The 17,838-nt window shown below is 41.2% G+C and overlaps 1 protein-coding gene across 1 annotated transcript in view; it reads right to left on the bottom strand.

Moving 5' to 3' along the window:
• LOC121372489 (protein CIP2A homolog) overlaps positions 1 to 17,838 on the bottom strand; it is a 60,543-nt gene that overhangs the window by 17,469 nt on the left and 25,236 nt on the right. Inside the window, exons 13-16 of the mRNA XM_041498826.1 lie at positions 17,501 to 17,600; positions 6,980 to 7,098; positions 563 to 797; positions 184 to 246 (exon numbers count right to left, since the gene is read on the bottom strand). Of these exons, the coding sequence (XP_041354760.1) occupies positions 184 to 246; positions 563 to 797; positions 6,980 to 7,098; positions 17,501 to 17,600 (517 nt within the window). The remainder of the gene's footprint in view (positions 1 to 183; positions 247 to 562; positions 798 to 6,979; positions 7,099 to 17,500; positions 17,601 to 17,838) is intronic.

Below are 17,838 nucleotides of genomic sequence, written 5' to 3'. Positions count from 1 at the left end.
AGTTTGGATACTAGGTTGGTTAGGCTAACACATGTATTTTATTTTTAGTATGCCTCAAGGTGGGTTTTATTTTTTACTGCTTGAGAAGTGACAATCGCACACAACATCTATTAACATGACCTGACCTTGAAACACAGCCATGGTAACATGAGCTGACTCAGCACGTTTAAACACATTGCTTACCTGCAGAGACTGGATTCTGTGCTCATATATGGCAATAATTTCTGAAGCTCGCATATCTTTAACCTGCAAACATTTCATGAATTTTTTTTAATTTAAAACGAGTAACAGTATTTAAATAGATACTTTTTCCATTTGACGGCAATATATTCATTTTAGAAAATGATTATACATTTTAAAACTATCTAATCAAAATTCTAGAAGACAAGACTTTGAAATGTTTATAATGGATCAATTAAAAAAAAAAAAATTAATAAAAATTTCTAAATATTAAATTGAAAACAAAAAGAAAGAGAGAGAAAAAAACCTCTCAGATCTATGATTATTGTTTTGCCTTAAAAATAAATGACATATAAAATAAAAACTAAATATTTTGCAATACCTCTAAAGTTGACTGCATTTTCTCAATTATCATTTGAATGGAAGCATCAAAACTGGACGATTCGTTGGGTTCCTGGACTTTCCTTGAACCCGATGTTGACAGAGTCTCCTTGCTGGAGAGTAAACTCTGAACGTCATAGTGCTGGAAAGGAGCTGGCGTATCCTGACGATGTTCCGCTTCACTGCACCGTGTTTCACCTTTCTGAGCATTCATGGCTGCAACTGCATCACCAAGGCTGTGATGATAAGGAGAAAGGAAACTGTTTAACAACAGCTAACCACGTACATTGTACAAACAATCAGCAGGAATTAGTGACTCCGAACCAAAACAATCGTCATACGTGTGGTGTTCAAAGCGGACTGTGTATCCCAGTACCAACTCAACACAGAGAAAAGGAATACTGAACCAAAACAACCATCATACGTGTGGTGTTCAAAGCAGACTGTGTATCCCAGTACCAACTCAACACAGAGAAAAGGAATACTGAACCAAAACAACCATCATACGTGTGGTGTTCAAAGTGGACTGTGTATCCCAGTACCAACTCAACACAGAGAAAAGGAATACCCAACCAAAACGACCATCATACGTGTGGTGTTCAAAGTGGACTGTGTATCCCAGTACCAACTCAACACAGAGAAAAGGAATACTGAACCAAAACAACCATCATACGTGTGGTGTTCAAAGTGGACTGTGTATCCCAGTACCAACTCAACACAGAGAAAAGGAATACCCAACCAAAACGACCATCATACGTGTGGTGTTCAAAGTGGACTGTGTATCCCAGTACCAACTCAACACAGAGAAAAGGAATACCCAACCAAAACGACCATCATACGTGTGGTGTTCAAAGTGGACTGTGTATCCATCATACGTGTGGTGTTCAAAGTGGACTGTGTATCCATCATACGTGTGGTGTTCAAAGTGGACTGTGTATCCATCATACGTGTGGTGTTCAAAGTGGACTGTGTATCTCAGTACCAACTCAACAAGGAGAAAAGCAATACAGTGAAACCTGTCTAAACCGGACCCTGAACAAACCAGAATACTCTCAAAACCGGCCAATTTTCATATCTCAAATTTTCTAAATTCTAAAATGTGACCCTCTATACACTGGACACTGTTCTAACTCGATCAAAATTTAGGTCCCCATCGTGATCCGGTTTAGACAGGTTTCACTGTATCTCAGCACATCTTAAAGTTTGGTGCTGATACTTTGTCAAGAGACAGAAAGAGAGAGCGAGAGGAAATCTGCTTCCGCCACAAAGGCTACTCCTATTGGTAAAACATCAAGGTATTTTCCCCACAGACAGGACAGCAGAATCAGTATCAGTTTATTCGCCAAAGCCAGTATGACTATAGGCACAAAATGGATTAAACAACAAGCAGTAACCAAAAATTTATGGAGTAAGTTACAATGTACAAATGTTGACAATTATGTAAAAAATACTAGAATAATAAACACAAAACAGAAATATAAATTCAAATGTACCAATACACACGGTAACAAATGTACATTTTGATATACACTTGTGTGGCACTGGTTGGGTTGGGTAAAAAACGTGGGAGTTTATAGAGGACGACCGATCACACTGCACCTCAGCAGAGCAGTCTGTCAACTAAGATGGCCATAGGATTTTGAATTTCATGGGAAACGCTGTTTTGGTTCCATGCCTTGTGATCATGGGAACTCATCAGAAATTGTTTTTAAAAACATTTTTATTTATATATATATATATATATATATATATATATATATATATATATATATATTATTTGCGTTGAATATTCATATTGAATATAATAATCATAGAAAACAAAATTTCAGTTCCGTGATTTTAAGCGTCAGTCACACTTTCCCAGTGATGGCCACGGTATCCCACAGTAGGTCCTGGGCTTTGAACCGTAGCTCACCGTAGCTCTGGCACCAATTTTGTCCAAAAAGACTGCCACGGTGGTGTTAAGGTTATTATACGATGAGACACAGTATTACTACGGACCCCACGGTAGACAATAGTGCACCATAGCAGAGCCTGCGACCATTACAGTGTCATCAAGGACTATGAAGGTGGTGCTATGGTTTGTCACAGTTACCCACGGTTCGACTATGATGGTGCCACAGTGAGACACCTTACTGCTACCGTAAGTCACCCTAGGAGTAGACACTCACGGTGAACCATGGATGGAAGGAAGGGCCTATGGTGATCCTACAGCAAGGCACGCATCCAACAGGTGGTACTAATGTTACACTACGGTAGCACTACAATATGCACATTCACCGGCGGTGAGCTATGGAAGTCTTAAACAGCTTAAAACAACCGCGGCGATCTACAGTTCGTCACGGATCACCCCGGATGGGTATGGTTTGCAGCCGGACTCACTAATGTTACCCACGGTTCCTCCAGATATCAAGCACCGTGGGTCACTGTAGCCATACACCGGGACAGTGTGACTGGGGCATTACCGACACCGGAAATGATAGTTTCCATGAAATTCGAAGGCTTGCTGAACTAAATCCTGTTTCTCCAGCCTAGCGAGCTGTAGAGCTCAGTCGATTAGGTAATGGCACTGGCTTCTCTTGGTTTAACCACCAATAACAACTAACCATTAACCTACAGTCCTTGACAGACAGCCCGAATAGCTGAGATGTGTGCTCAGGATAGTGTAATCAAACTTTAACTCAATAACTAATATAAGCATAAAAATTAATAAAAATTACTTGGCTTTTTAGACTGACAAATGAAACCTGATGCTGCCACACAATCTAGTCCTTTTGAAAAGAAGCAAGGGATTTTTGATGTGCACTTTCCAAATTGTCAGGACAGTTCATATCTCAGACTTTATGTACCAGTCACGGGACACTGGTTGGGATGGGGAAAACCATGAGTGCACTGAAGCTGACTGATCACGGGACCCAGCACACACAAGTACTCTCCAACAGAGTCCACTGAAGCTGACTGATCACGGGACCCAGCACACACAAGTACTCTCCAACAGAGTCCACTGAAGCTGACTGATCACGGGACCCAGCACACACAAGTACTCTCCAACAGAGTCCACTGAAGCTGACTGATCACGGGACCCAGCACACACAAGTACTCCAACAGAGTCCACTGAAGCTGACTGATCACGGGACCCAGCACACACAAGTACTCTCCAACAGAGTCCACAGAAGCTGACTGATCACGGGACCCAGCACACACAAGTACTCTCCAACATTCTCCCATGCGCCTCTTGCACAACACGTTATTGGGCACAACAGATACCAATAGTAAGCAATACATTTTATCACTTCAAACTGACATGTTTCCAGCATAAACAAGAGTACCGGTGAGGTACATGATAAGCCTGTCAGGAGTTTGATGAAAAACCATAGATATTAATGAATATGTTACTGGTATGATTCAATTCTAATCATGTGATTCAAATGCTAAACAAGATTTTTCTATGATGTTCAGAATATAGACAAATTATTTGATTTATTTGTATCACAGTGACCTAGTAATAGTACGCGACACATTGCCATCCCAAGTTGTTCCTACATGTGAGGTTTGATGGTCCTGTATGCAAGATATGGTCCGGACAAGGATTTACTGTTATGTACAGTAGACTATGAAAAGTAGGTCACAGTGACCTAGTAATAGTACGCGACACACTCTCATTCCAAGTTGATCCTACATGTGAGGTTTGATGGTCCTGTATGCATCTGTATACAAGATATGGTCCGGACAAGGATTTACTGTTATATGCAGTAGACCATGAAAAGTAGGTCACACTGACCTAGTAATAGTACGCGACACACTCTCATTCCAAGTTGATCCTACATGTGAGGTTTGATGATCCTGTATGCATCGGTATGCAAGATATGTTCTGGACAAGAAAACGTTAACAGATCTATGTATTGACGGACGAACAGACATCATAATGCGACCCATTATAGAGAGGCATATAAAAATTGAGTCAACCATCATGTGCATACTGATTATGTGATGCATGAATCCAAAACCAAAAGACTTGCAATGGACACGAAAGAATGAGAGAGCAAAAAAAAACCACTCAGATGTGTACATATTCAGCCAGTGTATAATGGTAATACTGTATTCTTGGGTGACCCAAACTTCAAGAAATACTCAGTCAGTTAAAACATTTTGACATTTACAATTCGTCTTACCCAATCAGATTCAAAATAACTAATGACTAAGCATTCGTTCTTCTGTTTAAAATTCTTTGGTAATATTATAATAACAATGTTTATCATGTATATACAAAATCCTTATTGTAAAATGCAGACAATGTAATTTTGTTGGTAGGCAGTTTGCCTGTTGACCAATCCCACAGAACTTGATTGAAAAACATTTAAACCATAGGATTTAAGATAGTATGGTACTGACAGTATATTGGCAATTTAGTGAATTACTTTTAATATGGATTAGCTAAATACACTTGTTACTTAAGCAAAAAGTGATAAAATAAAAATTGACAAAAACAATTAACTGTCGGTTTATGTTGGGAAGAAAGTTTTTTTAAAAACAGAATATGTCCATGATACTGCTCTTCACTTGGTAGCCTACTTACAGCACGGCTGGGTCAAGTGTGTATAACATAAAGAGTGAACCTCTCAGCTGGCACATACACAACACACCTCTGGGACACTGGTGTTAATTAGCCATCGGTCACCATGGATAGCACTAACCAGGGAGTCCGTGTCCCATTTCTGTGACCCTCACAACAAAGTATCGAAAAACAACCTTTTGCATATGCATAACAACTGTCAATCCTAATTTTATTTTTCTGGTTTATTATGGACATTCATCTCGGTCTTTACACTTATCACGATAAGCTAACTGGTGTTTGATAATATGTACATTCCGAATGGTTACCATTATTTTCTTCCACATTTATTTGCTGTGGGCCTACCGTATATCTTTGCCTATAAGTCAAATTTTTTTCACCTAAAAATTATTTGGTAACTTGGGGTTCGACTTATAAGAGGGTAAAAAAAATTCACCCAAAAATATTACCGTTTTGGGGATTATTTTACCAGTTTTATTGTTCAATTATGCCCTGTATTTATACTCAAATATGTTAATTTGACAAATTATTTTTTTATAACCTATTTTTTTGGCATTAGACCGGTTTTAGTTATGCGAAAAGGTGTGCGATCTCACTCACATGCCAAGACAGCAGTCCACTTAGTTAAAATACAGTCATCACTAATAGCAAAAATGTAAATAATACTAACTACCTGTTGCCTGAGTTTATTTTGAAATCTGGTCACTGGCATTAATTGTTGTTCAAACAATTTTTGTCGACGACTAGCTTCATAAATATTAATGAGCTTTTCCATAAAATAGCTTAGACTGGTCTTTGCAGTTGACTAGAGCAACAGGGACACACATCATTTGGTACAAAAACTATTAATATGGCAGCAAAACATGTGATTAACTGATGATACTTTCAGTTTTATCGTAGTGATCTGTTGTCAGTGTTGATAAATAAAGTTGTTGTGTTGCACAAAACCATGCTGTACAGTGCAATATGGTAACAGTCAAACAGCTTTCTTTATCTACTGAGGGAATATTCCATTTTGATGCCATGTAGTTTGATTGAAATATTGCGATGTACAAAACGTGAAAACTGAAGTTTGTAAAATAATTTTCTTTTGCTCAAATATTGTGCATTATTGTTCTCATGTGCTGAAAATAAGAAATACTTCAATATTTATAAGTTGTTTTTCATGGGTCGACGTATAAATGGGTCAATAAAAAAATATGTTTTCAGGGCTTGAAATTAGGGACTCAACTTATAGCTGAGATCGACTTACAGGCGAAGATATACGGTAGTCTGAATCTTTCAGTCAGTGCTCAGTGCTCACTCATCACATACTACATAATTATGTACTATATATTTCATAGACATCATCAGAGTTTTTGTCAGGATGTACGAAGGGTAAAATTACGTACCTTAAAATCTTGGAAATTAATGGCTACATTTTAATACTTTTTAGAAAGATCAAAGGAAGAGAACTGCTGTTTAAAATATATCAAAGTACATGACATGCAGTGTCCACTTTCAAAAGATCTCAAACCCAGGGAAACAGCTGATATGTTTTGTTTTTACTTCATACCCTCAACTTATTTTCTGTAAAAAAGCCAGGGGCCTAATTCACTAAACTCTCACAACTTTGTGATCTTGCAGTGCAATGCTAAAAGACTTGCAAAGAAGATGCTTTGTTGTCTAGCAGAGCCTAAGAGAGCTTTGTGAATTAGGCCCCATATCTCTGTAGAAGACAGATCTCGCAGTGCAATGCTAAAATACTTGCAAAGAGGACGTTTTGTTGTCTAGCAGAGCCTAAGAGAGCTCTGGTAATTAGGCCCCTGAACATTAATGAATCAGCCGGTGTTTTCACTGACTTACACAATGTCTGGAAACTCGTCAAGGGTGGAGCCGAAGCAGACCAACTTGAGTGCGAGCTGCACAACAGACCGGTCTCCTGATGTGACCCCTGCCGCCAGAAATGGAACGAGCCGGCTGTCCTAGAAAATAACACATAGTAAAGAGGTCAGCAATTATTGTTTACTTTTCGATTATTTTCCACTTTTCGGATATTTTCCACTTGTTGATTTGCAAACAATTCCATATAACTTTGTAATAAAATTATTATCTATTAGCTATACAACTTTTGCTTTGACGCAAGTGCTGCAATGTGTCTTACAAAATGCCTTGCTAAACGTTCTAAACATTGTTAGAAACTAAGGATGGCATTGTTATCCATAAATGATGTTAGTCTTAGTCACTTTCTGCATGTCACGACATAGCTGCAGACAGGGGAACATCATACATTACGCCACTATTTACACGGCATTAACTCAATGATACGTTTTCCTGTTAACCAAAAAGCCTGGAAATGAAGACATACATAATGACATCTATGGATATTTAATTACAACTTTGCAAACAGATTTTTTTTCTAGTTTGTAATTTTATTTTATAATAAAGATAACCTTAATTATGGTTTTCTATTAAGTTTGGTGAGTAACAATTTTTTATATTGTCCTTCTCATTCAGTTAAAGTAAATGACATCATACATATAAAAAAACCCATCTATATTCACAGTAAAACTGAATGAAGTCTGTAAAAGAGTTCCGTAGCCTACCTGAATGAGTTCTGTAATTTTAACAGTTCTGCAAGCTACTTGAATGAGGTCTGTAACACAGTTCTGCAGCCTACCAGAATGAGGTCTGTAATTTTAACAGTTCTGCAGCCTACCAGAATGAGGTCTGTAATTTTAACAGTTATGCAGCCTACATGAGTGAGGTCTGTAAACAGTTCTGCAGCCTACCTGGGCCGAATTTCACAAAATAGCATAAGCCTACTTTTGCATGCAAATGTAAATCTACTACTAAAACACAATTCATAGTACTATCATAGTATCACAAATATAGTTTTAAGTACACATATTTCATTTTCTTTTGTCATTAAAATGCTCCATCTTCTGTAATGATGTAATTTTCCGTGTGAAATAGATGCCAAACATGTGTAAATGTATGACCGGTATAACTGCTAGTGGCAGACGTAAATTTATGATGTTTAGTGAAATTGACCCTGAGTAACGTCTGTAAAACAGTTCTGCAGCCTACTTGAATGAGGACTGTAAAACAGTTCTGCAGCTTACCCGAATGAGATCTGCAAAACAGTTCTGCAGCCTACCCGAATGAGGTCTGTAAAACGGTTCTCCAGCTACCCGAATGAGCTCTGTACAACAGTTCTCCGGCTACCCGAAGGAGGTCTGTAAAACAGTTCTGCAGCCTACCCGAATGAGCTCTGTAAAATGGTTCTCCAGCTACCCGAATGAGCTCTGTAAAACAATTCTGCAACCTACCCAAATGAGGTCTGTAAACAGTTCTGCAGCCTACCTTAATGAGATCTATAAAACGGTTCTCCAGCTACCTTAATGAGCTCTGTAAAACAGTGCTGCAGCCTACCCGAATGATGTCGGCAAAACAGTTCTGCAGCCTACCCGAATGAGGTCTGTAAAACAATTCTGCAGCCTACCCGAATGAGGTCTGTAAACAGTTCTGCAGCCTACCCTAATGAGATCTGTAAAACGGTTCTCCAGCTACCCTAATGAGCTCTGTAAAACAGTTCTCCGGCTACCCAAATGAGGTCTGTAAAACAGTGCTGCAGCCTACCAGAATGAGATCTGTAATTTTAACAGTTATGCAGCCTACGAGTGAGGTCTGTAAACAGTTCTGCAGCCTACCTGGGCCAAATTTCACAAAATAGCATAAGCCTACTTTTGCATGTAAATGTAAATCTATGACTAAAACACAATTCATAGTACTATCATAGTATCACAAATATAGTTTTAAGTACACATATTTCATTTTCTTTTTTCATTAAAATGCTCCAACTTCTGTAATGATGTAATTTTCCGTGTGAAATAGATGCCAAACACGTGTAAATGTATGACCGGTATAACTGCTAGTGGCACACATAAATTTATGATGTTTAGTGAAATTGGCCCTTGAGTAAGGTCTGTAAAACAGTTCTGCAGCCTACTTGAATGAGGAGTGTAAAACAGTTCTGCAGCCTACCCGAATGAGGTCTGTAAACAGTTCTGCAGCCTACCCGAATGAGCTCTGTAAAATGGTTCTCCAGCTACCCGAATGAGCTCTGTAAAACAGTTCTCCGGCTACCCGAATGAGGTCTGTAAAACAGTTCTGCAGCCTACCCGAATGAGGTCTGTAAACAGTTCTGCAGCCTACCCGAATGAGCCCTGTAAAATGATTCTCCAGCTACCTGAATGAGCTCTGTAAAACAGTTCTCCGGCTACCTGAATGAGGTCTGTCAAAACAATTCTGCAGCCTACACGAATGAGCTCTGTAAAACAGTTCTCCGGCTACCTGAATGAGGTCTGTAAAACAGTTCTGCAGCCTACCAAAATGAGGTCTGTAAAACAGTTCTGCAGCCTACCGAAATGAGGTCTGTAAACAGTTCTGCAGCCTACCCGAATGAGGTCTGTAAAACAGTGCTGCAGCCTACCAGAATGAGGTCTGTAATTTTAACAGTGCTGCAGCCTACATGAGTGAGGTCTGTAAACAGTTCTGCAGCCTACCTGGGCCAAATTTCACAAAATAGCATAAGCCTACTTTTGCATGTAAATGTAAATCTAGACTAAAACACAATTCATAGTACTATCATAGTATCACAAATATAGTTTTAAGTACACATATTTCATTTTCTTTTCTCATTAAAATGCTCCAACTTCTGTAATGATGTAATTTTCCGTGTGAAATAGATGCCAAACACGTGTAAATGTATGACCGGTATAACTGCTAGTGGAAGACATAAATTTATGATGTTTAGTGAAATTGGCCTCTGAGTAAGATCTGTAAAACAGTTCTGCAGCCTACTTGAATGAGGAGTGTAAAATAGTTCTGCAGCCTACCCGAATGAGGTCTGTAAAACGGTTCTCCAGCTACTCGAATGAGATCTGTAAAACAGTTCTCCGGCTACCCAAAGGAGGTCTGTAAAACAGTTCTGCAGCCTACCCGAATGAGGTCTGTAAAACGGTTCTCCAGCTACCCGAATGAGCTCTGTAAAACAGTCCTTCAGCTACCCAAAGGAGGTCTGTAAAACAGTTCTGCAGCCTACCCGAATGAGGTCTGTAAACAGTTCTGCAGCCTACCCGAATGAGCTCTGTAAAATGATTCTCGAGCTACCCGAATGAGCTCTGTAAAACAGTTCTCCAGCTACCTGAATGAGGTCTGTCAAAACAATTCTGCAGCCTACCCGAATGAGCTCTGTAAAACAGTTCTCCGGCTACCTGAATGAGGTCTGTAAAACAGTTCTGCAGCCTACCCAAATGAGGTCTGTAAACAGTTCTGCAGCCTACCCAAATGAGGTCTGTAAACAGTTCTGCAGCCTACCCTAATGAGCTCTGAAAAAACAGTTCTCCGGCTACCCGAATGAGGTCTGTAAAACAGTTCTGCAGCCAACCCTAATGAGCTCTGTAAAAGTTCTGCAGCCTACCTGAATGAGGTCTGTAAAACAATTCTGCAGCCTACCCAAATGAGGTCTGTAAAACAGTTCGCAGCCTACCCGAATGAGGTCCGTAAACAGTTCTGCAGCCTACCCTAATGAGCTCTGTAAAACGGTTCTCCAGCTACCCGAATGAGCTCTGTAAAACAGTTCTCCGGCTACCCGAATGAGGTCTGTAAAACAGTTCTGCAGCCTACCTGAATGATGTTGGCAAAACAGTTCTGCAGCCTACCCGAATGAGGTCTGTAAAACAGTTCTACACCCTACCCAAATGAGGTCTGTAAACAGTTCTGCAGCCTACCTGAATGATGTCGGCAAAACAGTTTTGCAGACTACCCGAATGAGGTCTGTAAAACAATTCTGCAGAGTACCCAAATTAGGTCTGTAAAACAGTTCTGCAGCCTACCCGAATGAGCTCTGTAAAACGGTTCTGCAGCTACCCAAATGAGCTCTGTAAAACAGTTCCTGAATGAGGTCTGTAAAAGTTCTGCAGCCTACCCGAATGAGGTCTGTAAAACAGTTCCTGAATGAGGTCTGTAAAACAGTTCTGCAGCCTACCCGAATGAGGTCTGTAAAACAGTTCCTGAATGAGGTCTGTAAAAGTTCTGCAGCCTACCTGAATGAGGTCTGTAAAACAGTTCCTGAATGAGGTCTGTAAACAGTTCTGCAGCCTACCCGAATGAGGTCTGTAAAACAGTTCCTGAATGAGGTCTGTAAAACAGTGCTGCAGCCTACCAGAATGAGGTCTGTAATTTTAACAATGCTGCAGCCTACATGAGTCAGGTCTGTAAACAGTTCTGCAGCCTACCTGGGCCAAATTTCACAAAATAGCATAAGCCTACTTTTGCATGTAAATGTAAATCTAGACTAAAACACAATTCATAGTACTATCATAGTATCACAAATATAGTTTTAAGTACACATATTTCATTTTCTTTTCTCATTAAAATGCTCCAACTTCTGTAATGATGTAATTTTCCGTGTGAAATAGATGCCAAACACGTGTAAATGTATGACCGGTATAACTGCTAGTGGCAGACATAAATTTATGATGTTTAGTGAAATTGGCCTCTGAGTAAGGTCTGTAAAACAGTTCTGCAGCCTACTTGAATGAGGAGTGTAAAATAGTTCTGCAGCCTACCCGAATGAGGTCTGTAAAACGGTTCTCCAGCTACCCGAATGAGCTCTGTAAAACAGTTCTCCGGCTACCCAAAGGAGGTCTGTAAAACAGTTCTGCAGCCTACCCGAATGAGGTCTGTAAAACGGTTCTCCAGCTACCCGAATGAGCTCAGTAAAACAGTCCTTCGGCTACCCAAAGGAGGTCTGTAAAACAGTTCTGCAGCCTACCCGAATGAGGTCTGTAAACAGTTCTGCAGCCTACCCGAATGAGCTCTGTAAAATGATTCTCGAGCTACCCGAATGAGCTCTGTAAAACAGTTCTCCGGCTACCTGAATGAGGTCTGTCAAAACAATTCTGCAGCCTACCCGAATGAGCTCTGTAAAACAGTTCTCCGGCTACCTGAATGAGGTCTGTAAAACAGTTCTGCAGCCTACCTGAATGAGGTCTGTAAAACAATTCTGCAGCCTACCCAAATGAGGTCTGTAAAACAGTTCGCAGCCTACCCGAATGAGGTCCATAAACAGTTCTGCAGCCTACCCTAATGAGCTCTGTAAAACGGTTCTCCAGCTACCCGAATGAGCTCTGTAAAACAGTTCTCCGGCTACCCAAAGGAGGTCTGTAAAACAGTTCTGCAGCCTACCCGAATGAGGTCTGTAAAACGGTTCTCCAGCTACCCGAATGAGCTCAGTAAAACAGTCCTTCGGCTACCCAAAGGAGGTCTGTAAAACAGTTCTGCAGCCTACCCGAATGAGGTCTGTAAACAGTTCTGCAGCCTACCCGAATGAGCTCTGTAAAATGATTCTCGAGCTACCCGAATGAGCTCTGTAAAACAGTTCTCCGGCTACCTGAATGAGGTCTGTAAAACAGTTCTGCAGCCTACCTGAATGGTCTGTAAAACAATTCTGCAGCCTACCCAAATGAGGTCTGTAAAACAGTTCGCAGCCTACCCGAATGAGGTCCATAAACAGTTCTGCAGCCTACCCTAATGAGCTCTGTAAAACGGTTCTCCAGCTACCCGAATGAGCTCTGTAAAACAGTTCTCCGGCTACCCAAAGGAGGTCTGTAAAACAGTTCTGCAGCCTACCCGAATGAGGTCTGTAAAACGGTTCTCCAGCTACCCGAATGAGCTCAGTAAAACAGTCCTTCGGCTACCCAAAGGAGGTCTGTAAAACAGTTCTGCAGCCTACCCGAATGAGGTCTGTAAACAGTTCTGCAGCCTACCCGAATGAGCTCTGTAAAATGATTCTCGAGCTACCCGAATGAGCTCTGTAAAACAGTTCTCCGGCTACCTGAATGAGGTCTGTCAAAACAATTCTGCAGCCTACCCGAATGAGCTCTGTAAAACAGTTCTCCGGCTACCTGAATGAGGTCTGTAAAACAGTTCTGCAGCCTACCTGAATGAGGTCTGTAAAACAATTCTGCAGCCTACCCAAATGAGGTCTGTAAAACAGTTCGCAGCCTACCCGAATGAGGTCCATAAACAGTTCTGCAGCCTACCCTAATGAGCTCTGTAAAACGGTTCTCCAGCTACCCGAATGAGCTCTGTAAAACAGTTCTCCGGCTACCCGAATGAGGTCTGTAAAACAGTTCTGCAGCCTACCTGAATGATGTTGGCAAAACAGTTCTGCAGCCTACCCGAATGAGGTCTGTAAAACAATTCTGCAGCCTACCCAAATGAGGTCTGTAAAACAGTTCTGCAGCCTACCCGAATGAGGTCTGTAAAACAATTCTGCAGCCTACCCAAATGAGGTCTGTAAAACAGTTCTGCAGCCTACCCGAATGAGGTCTGTAAAACAGTTCTCCAGCTACCCGAATGAGCCCTGTAAAACAGTTCTCCAGCTACCCAAATGAGGTCTGTAAAACAGTTCTACACCCTACCCAAATGAGGTCTGTAAACAGTTCTGCAGCCTACCTGAATGATGTCGGCAAAACAGTTTTGCAGCCTACCCGAATGAGGTCTGTAAAACAATTCTGCAGCGTACCCAAATTAGGTCTGTAAAACAGTTCTGCAGCCTACCCGAATGAGCTCTGTAAAACGGTTCTGCAGCTACCCAAATGAGCTCTGTAAAACAGTTCCTGAATGAGGTCTGTAAAAGTTCTGCAGTCTACCCGAATGAGGTCTGTAAAACAGTTCCTGAATGAGGTCTGTAAAAGTTCTGCAGCCTACCTGAATGAGGTCTGTAAAACAGTTCCTGAATGAGGTCTGTAAAACAGTTCTGAAGCCTACCAAAATGAGGTCTGTAAAACAGTTCTGCAGCCTACCGAAATGAGGTCTGTAAACAGTTCTGCAGCCTACCCGAATGAGGTCTGTAAAACAGTGCTGCAGCCTACCAGAATGAGGTCTGTAATTTTAACAGTGCTGCAGCCTACATGAGTGGGGTCTGTAAACAGTTCTGCAGCCTACCTGGGCCAAATTTCACAAAATAGCATAAGCCTACTTTTGCATGTAAATGTAAATCTAGACTAAAACCCAATTCATAGTACTATCATAGTATCACAAATATAGTTTTAAGTACACATATTTCATTTTCTTTTCTCATTAAAATGCTCCAACTTCTGTAATTTTCCGTGTGAAATAGATGCCAAACACGTGTAAATGTATGACCGGTGTAACTGCTAGTGGGAGACATAAACTTATGATGTTTAGTGAAATTGGCCTCTGAGTAAGGTCTGTAAAACAGTTCTGCAGCCTACTTGAATGAGGAGTGTAAAACAGTTCTGCAGCCTACCCGAATGAGGTCTGTAAAACGGTTCTCCAGCTACCCGAATGAGCTCTGTAAAACAGTTCTCCGGCTACCCAAAGGAGGTCTGTAAAAAAGTTCTGTAGCCTACTCGAATGAGGTCTGTAAACAGTTCTGCAGCCTACCCGAATGAGCTCTGTAAAATGGTTCTCCAGCTACCCGAATGAGCTCTGTAAAACAGTTCTGCCGCCTACCCGAATGAGGTCCGTAAACAGTTCTGCAGCCTACCCTAATGATCTCTGTAAAACGGTTCTCCAGCTACCCAAATAAGCTCTGTAAAACAGTTCTACAGCCTACCCGAATGAGGTCTGTAAACAGTTCTGCAGCCTACCTGAATGATGTCAGGAAAACAATTCTGCAGCCTACCCGAATGAGGTCTGTAAAACAATTCTAGAGCCTACCGAAATGAGGTCTGTAAAACAGTTCTGCAGCCTACCTGAATGATGTTGGCAAAACAGTTCTGCAGCCTACCCGAATGAGGTCTGTAAAACAATTCTGCAGCCTACCCAAATGAGGTCTGTAAAACAGTTCTGCAGCCTACCCGAATGAGGTCTGTAAAACAATTCTGCAGCCTACCCAAATGAGGTCTGTAAAACAGTTCTGCAGCCTACCCGAATGAGGTCTGTAAAACAGTTCTCCAGCTACCCGAATGAGCCCTGTAAAACAGTTCTCCAGCTACCCAAATGAGGTCTGTAAAACAGTTCTACACCCTACCCAAATGAGGTCTGTAAACAGTTCTGCAGCCTACCTGAATGATGTCGGCAAAACAGTTTTGCAGCCTACCCGAATGAGGTCTGTAAAACAATTCTGCAGCGTACCCAAATTAGGTCTGTAAAACAGTTCTGCAGCCTACCCGAATGAGCTCTGTAAAACGGTTCTGCAGCTACCCAAATGAGCTCTGTAAAACAGTTCCTGAATGAGGTCTGTAAAAGTTCTGCAGTCTACCCGAATGAGGTCTGTAAAACAGTTTCCTGAATGAGGTCTGTAAAAAAGTTCTGCAGCCTACCTGAATGAGGTCTGTAAAAATTCTGCAGTTCCTGAATGAGGTCTGTAAAACAGTTCTGAAGCCTACCAAAATGAGGTCTGTAAACAGTTCTGCAGCCTACCCTAATGAGCTCTGTAAACAGTTCTGCAGCCTACCCGAATGAGGTCTGTAAAACAGTTCTGCAGCCTACCCTAATGAGCTCTGTAAAAGTTCTGCAGCCTACCTGAATAAGGTCTGTAAAACAATTCTGCAGCCTACCTGGGCCGAATTTCACAAAATAGCATAAGCCTACTTTTGCATGTAAATGTAAATCTAGACTAAAACACAATTCATAGTACTATCATAGTATCACAAATATAGTTTTAAGTACACATATTTCATTTTCTTTTCTCATTAAAATGCTCCAACTTCTGTAATTTTCCGTGTGAAATAGATGCCAAACACGTGTAAATGTATGACCGGTATAACTGCTAGTGGGAGACATAAACTTATAATGTTTAGTGAAATTGGCCTCTGAGTAAGGTCTGTAAAACAGTTCTGCAGCCTACTTGAATGAGGAGTGTAAAACAGTTCTGCAGCCTACCCGAATGAGGTCTGTAAAACGGTTCTCCAGCTACCCGAATGAGCTCTGTAAAACAGTTCTCCGGCTACCCAAAGGAGGTCTGTAAAAAAGTTCTGTAGCCTACTCGAATGAGGTCTGTAAACAGTTCTGCAGCCTACCCGAATGAGCTCTGTAAAATGGTTCTCCAGCTACCCGAATGAGCTCTGTAAAACAGTTCTGCCGCCTACCCGAATGAGGTCCGTAAACAGTTCTGCAGCCTACCCTAATGATCTCTGTAAAACGGTTCTCCAGCTACCCAAATAAGCTCTGTAAAACAGTTCTACAGCCTACCCGAATGAGGTCTGTAAACAGTTCTGCAGCCTACCTGAATGATGTCAGGAAAACAATTCTGCAGCCTACCCGAATGAGGTCTGTAAAACAATTCTAGAGCCTACCGAAATGAGGTCTGTAAAACAGTTCTGCAGCCTACCCGAATGAGATCTGTAAAATAGTTATACAGCCTACCCGAATGAGGTCTGTAAACAGTTCTGCAGGCTACCTGAATGATGTCGGCAAAACAGTTCTGCAGCCTACCCGAATGAGGTCTGTAAAACAATTCTACAGCCTATCCAAATGAGGTCTGTAAGACAGTTCTGCAGCCTACCCGAATGAGGTCTGTAAACAGTTCTCCGGCTACCCGAATGAGGTCTGTAAAAGAGTTCTGCAGCCTACCCTAATAATCTCTGTAAAAGTTCTGCAGCCTACCTGAATGAGGTCTGTAACACAATTCTGCAGCCAACCCAAATGAGGTCTGTAAAACAGTTCTGCCGCCTACCCGAATGAGGTCCGTAAACAGTTCTGCAGCCTACCCTAATGAGCTCTGTAAAACGGTTCTCCAGCTACCCAAATGAGCTCTGTAAAACAGTTCTCCGGCTACCCGAATGAGGTCTGTAAAACAGTTCTACAGCCTACCCGAATGAGGTCTGTAAACAGTTCTGCAGCCTACCTGAATGATGTCGGCAAAACAATTCTGCAGCCTACCCGAATGAGGTCTGTAAAACGGTTCTGCAGCTACCCAAATGAGCTCTGTAAAACAGTTCCTGAATGAGGTCTGTAAAAGTTCTGCAGCCTACCCGAATGAGGTCTGTAAAACAGTTCCTGAATGAGGTCTGTAAAACAGTTCTGCAGCCTACCCGAATGAGGTCTGTAAAACAGTTCCTGAATGAGGTCTGTAAAACAGTTCTGCAGCCTACCCAAATGAGGTCTGTAAAACAGTTCCTGAATGAGGTGTGTAAAACAGTTCTGCAGCCTGTCCGAATGAGGTCTGTAAAACAGTTCCTGAATGAGGTCTGTATAAGTTCTGCAGCCTACCCAAATGAGCTCTGTAAAACAGTTCTGGAGCCTACCCGAATGAGCTCTGTAAAACAGTTCTCCGGCTACCTGAATGAGGTCTGTAAAGGTTCTGTAGCCTACCTGAATGAGGTCTGTAAAGGTTCTGTAGCCTACCTGAATGAGGTCTGTAAAAAAGCTCTGCATGCCTGACACGTGTTTCTTCAGCTTCGACATCAGCTCCAAACACACCAAGACAACTTCAACACCAACCATACTAAAACATCAACATCAAGCATATTGAAACATTAACAACAACCATAATGAAACATCAATATCAAGCATACTGAAACATCAACATGAATAATACTGAAACATCAACATCAATAATACTGAAACATCAACATCAACCATAATGAAACATCAACATCAAGCATACTGAAACATCAACATCAATAATACTGAAACATCAACATCAATAATACTAAAACATCAACCATTCTGAAACATCAACA

The sequence above is a fragment of the Gigantopelta aegis genome, chromosome 4, assembly GCF_016097555.1.
Source record: "Gigantopelta aegis isolate Gae_Host chromosome 4, Gae_host_genome, whole genome shotgun sequence".
NCBI lineage: Eukaryota > Metazoa > Mollusca > Gastropoda > Neomphalida > Peltospiridae > Gigantopelta > Gigantopelta aegis.
This window is presented reverse-complemented; position numbering and strand designations above follow the sequence as displayed.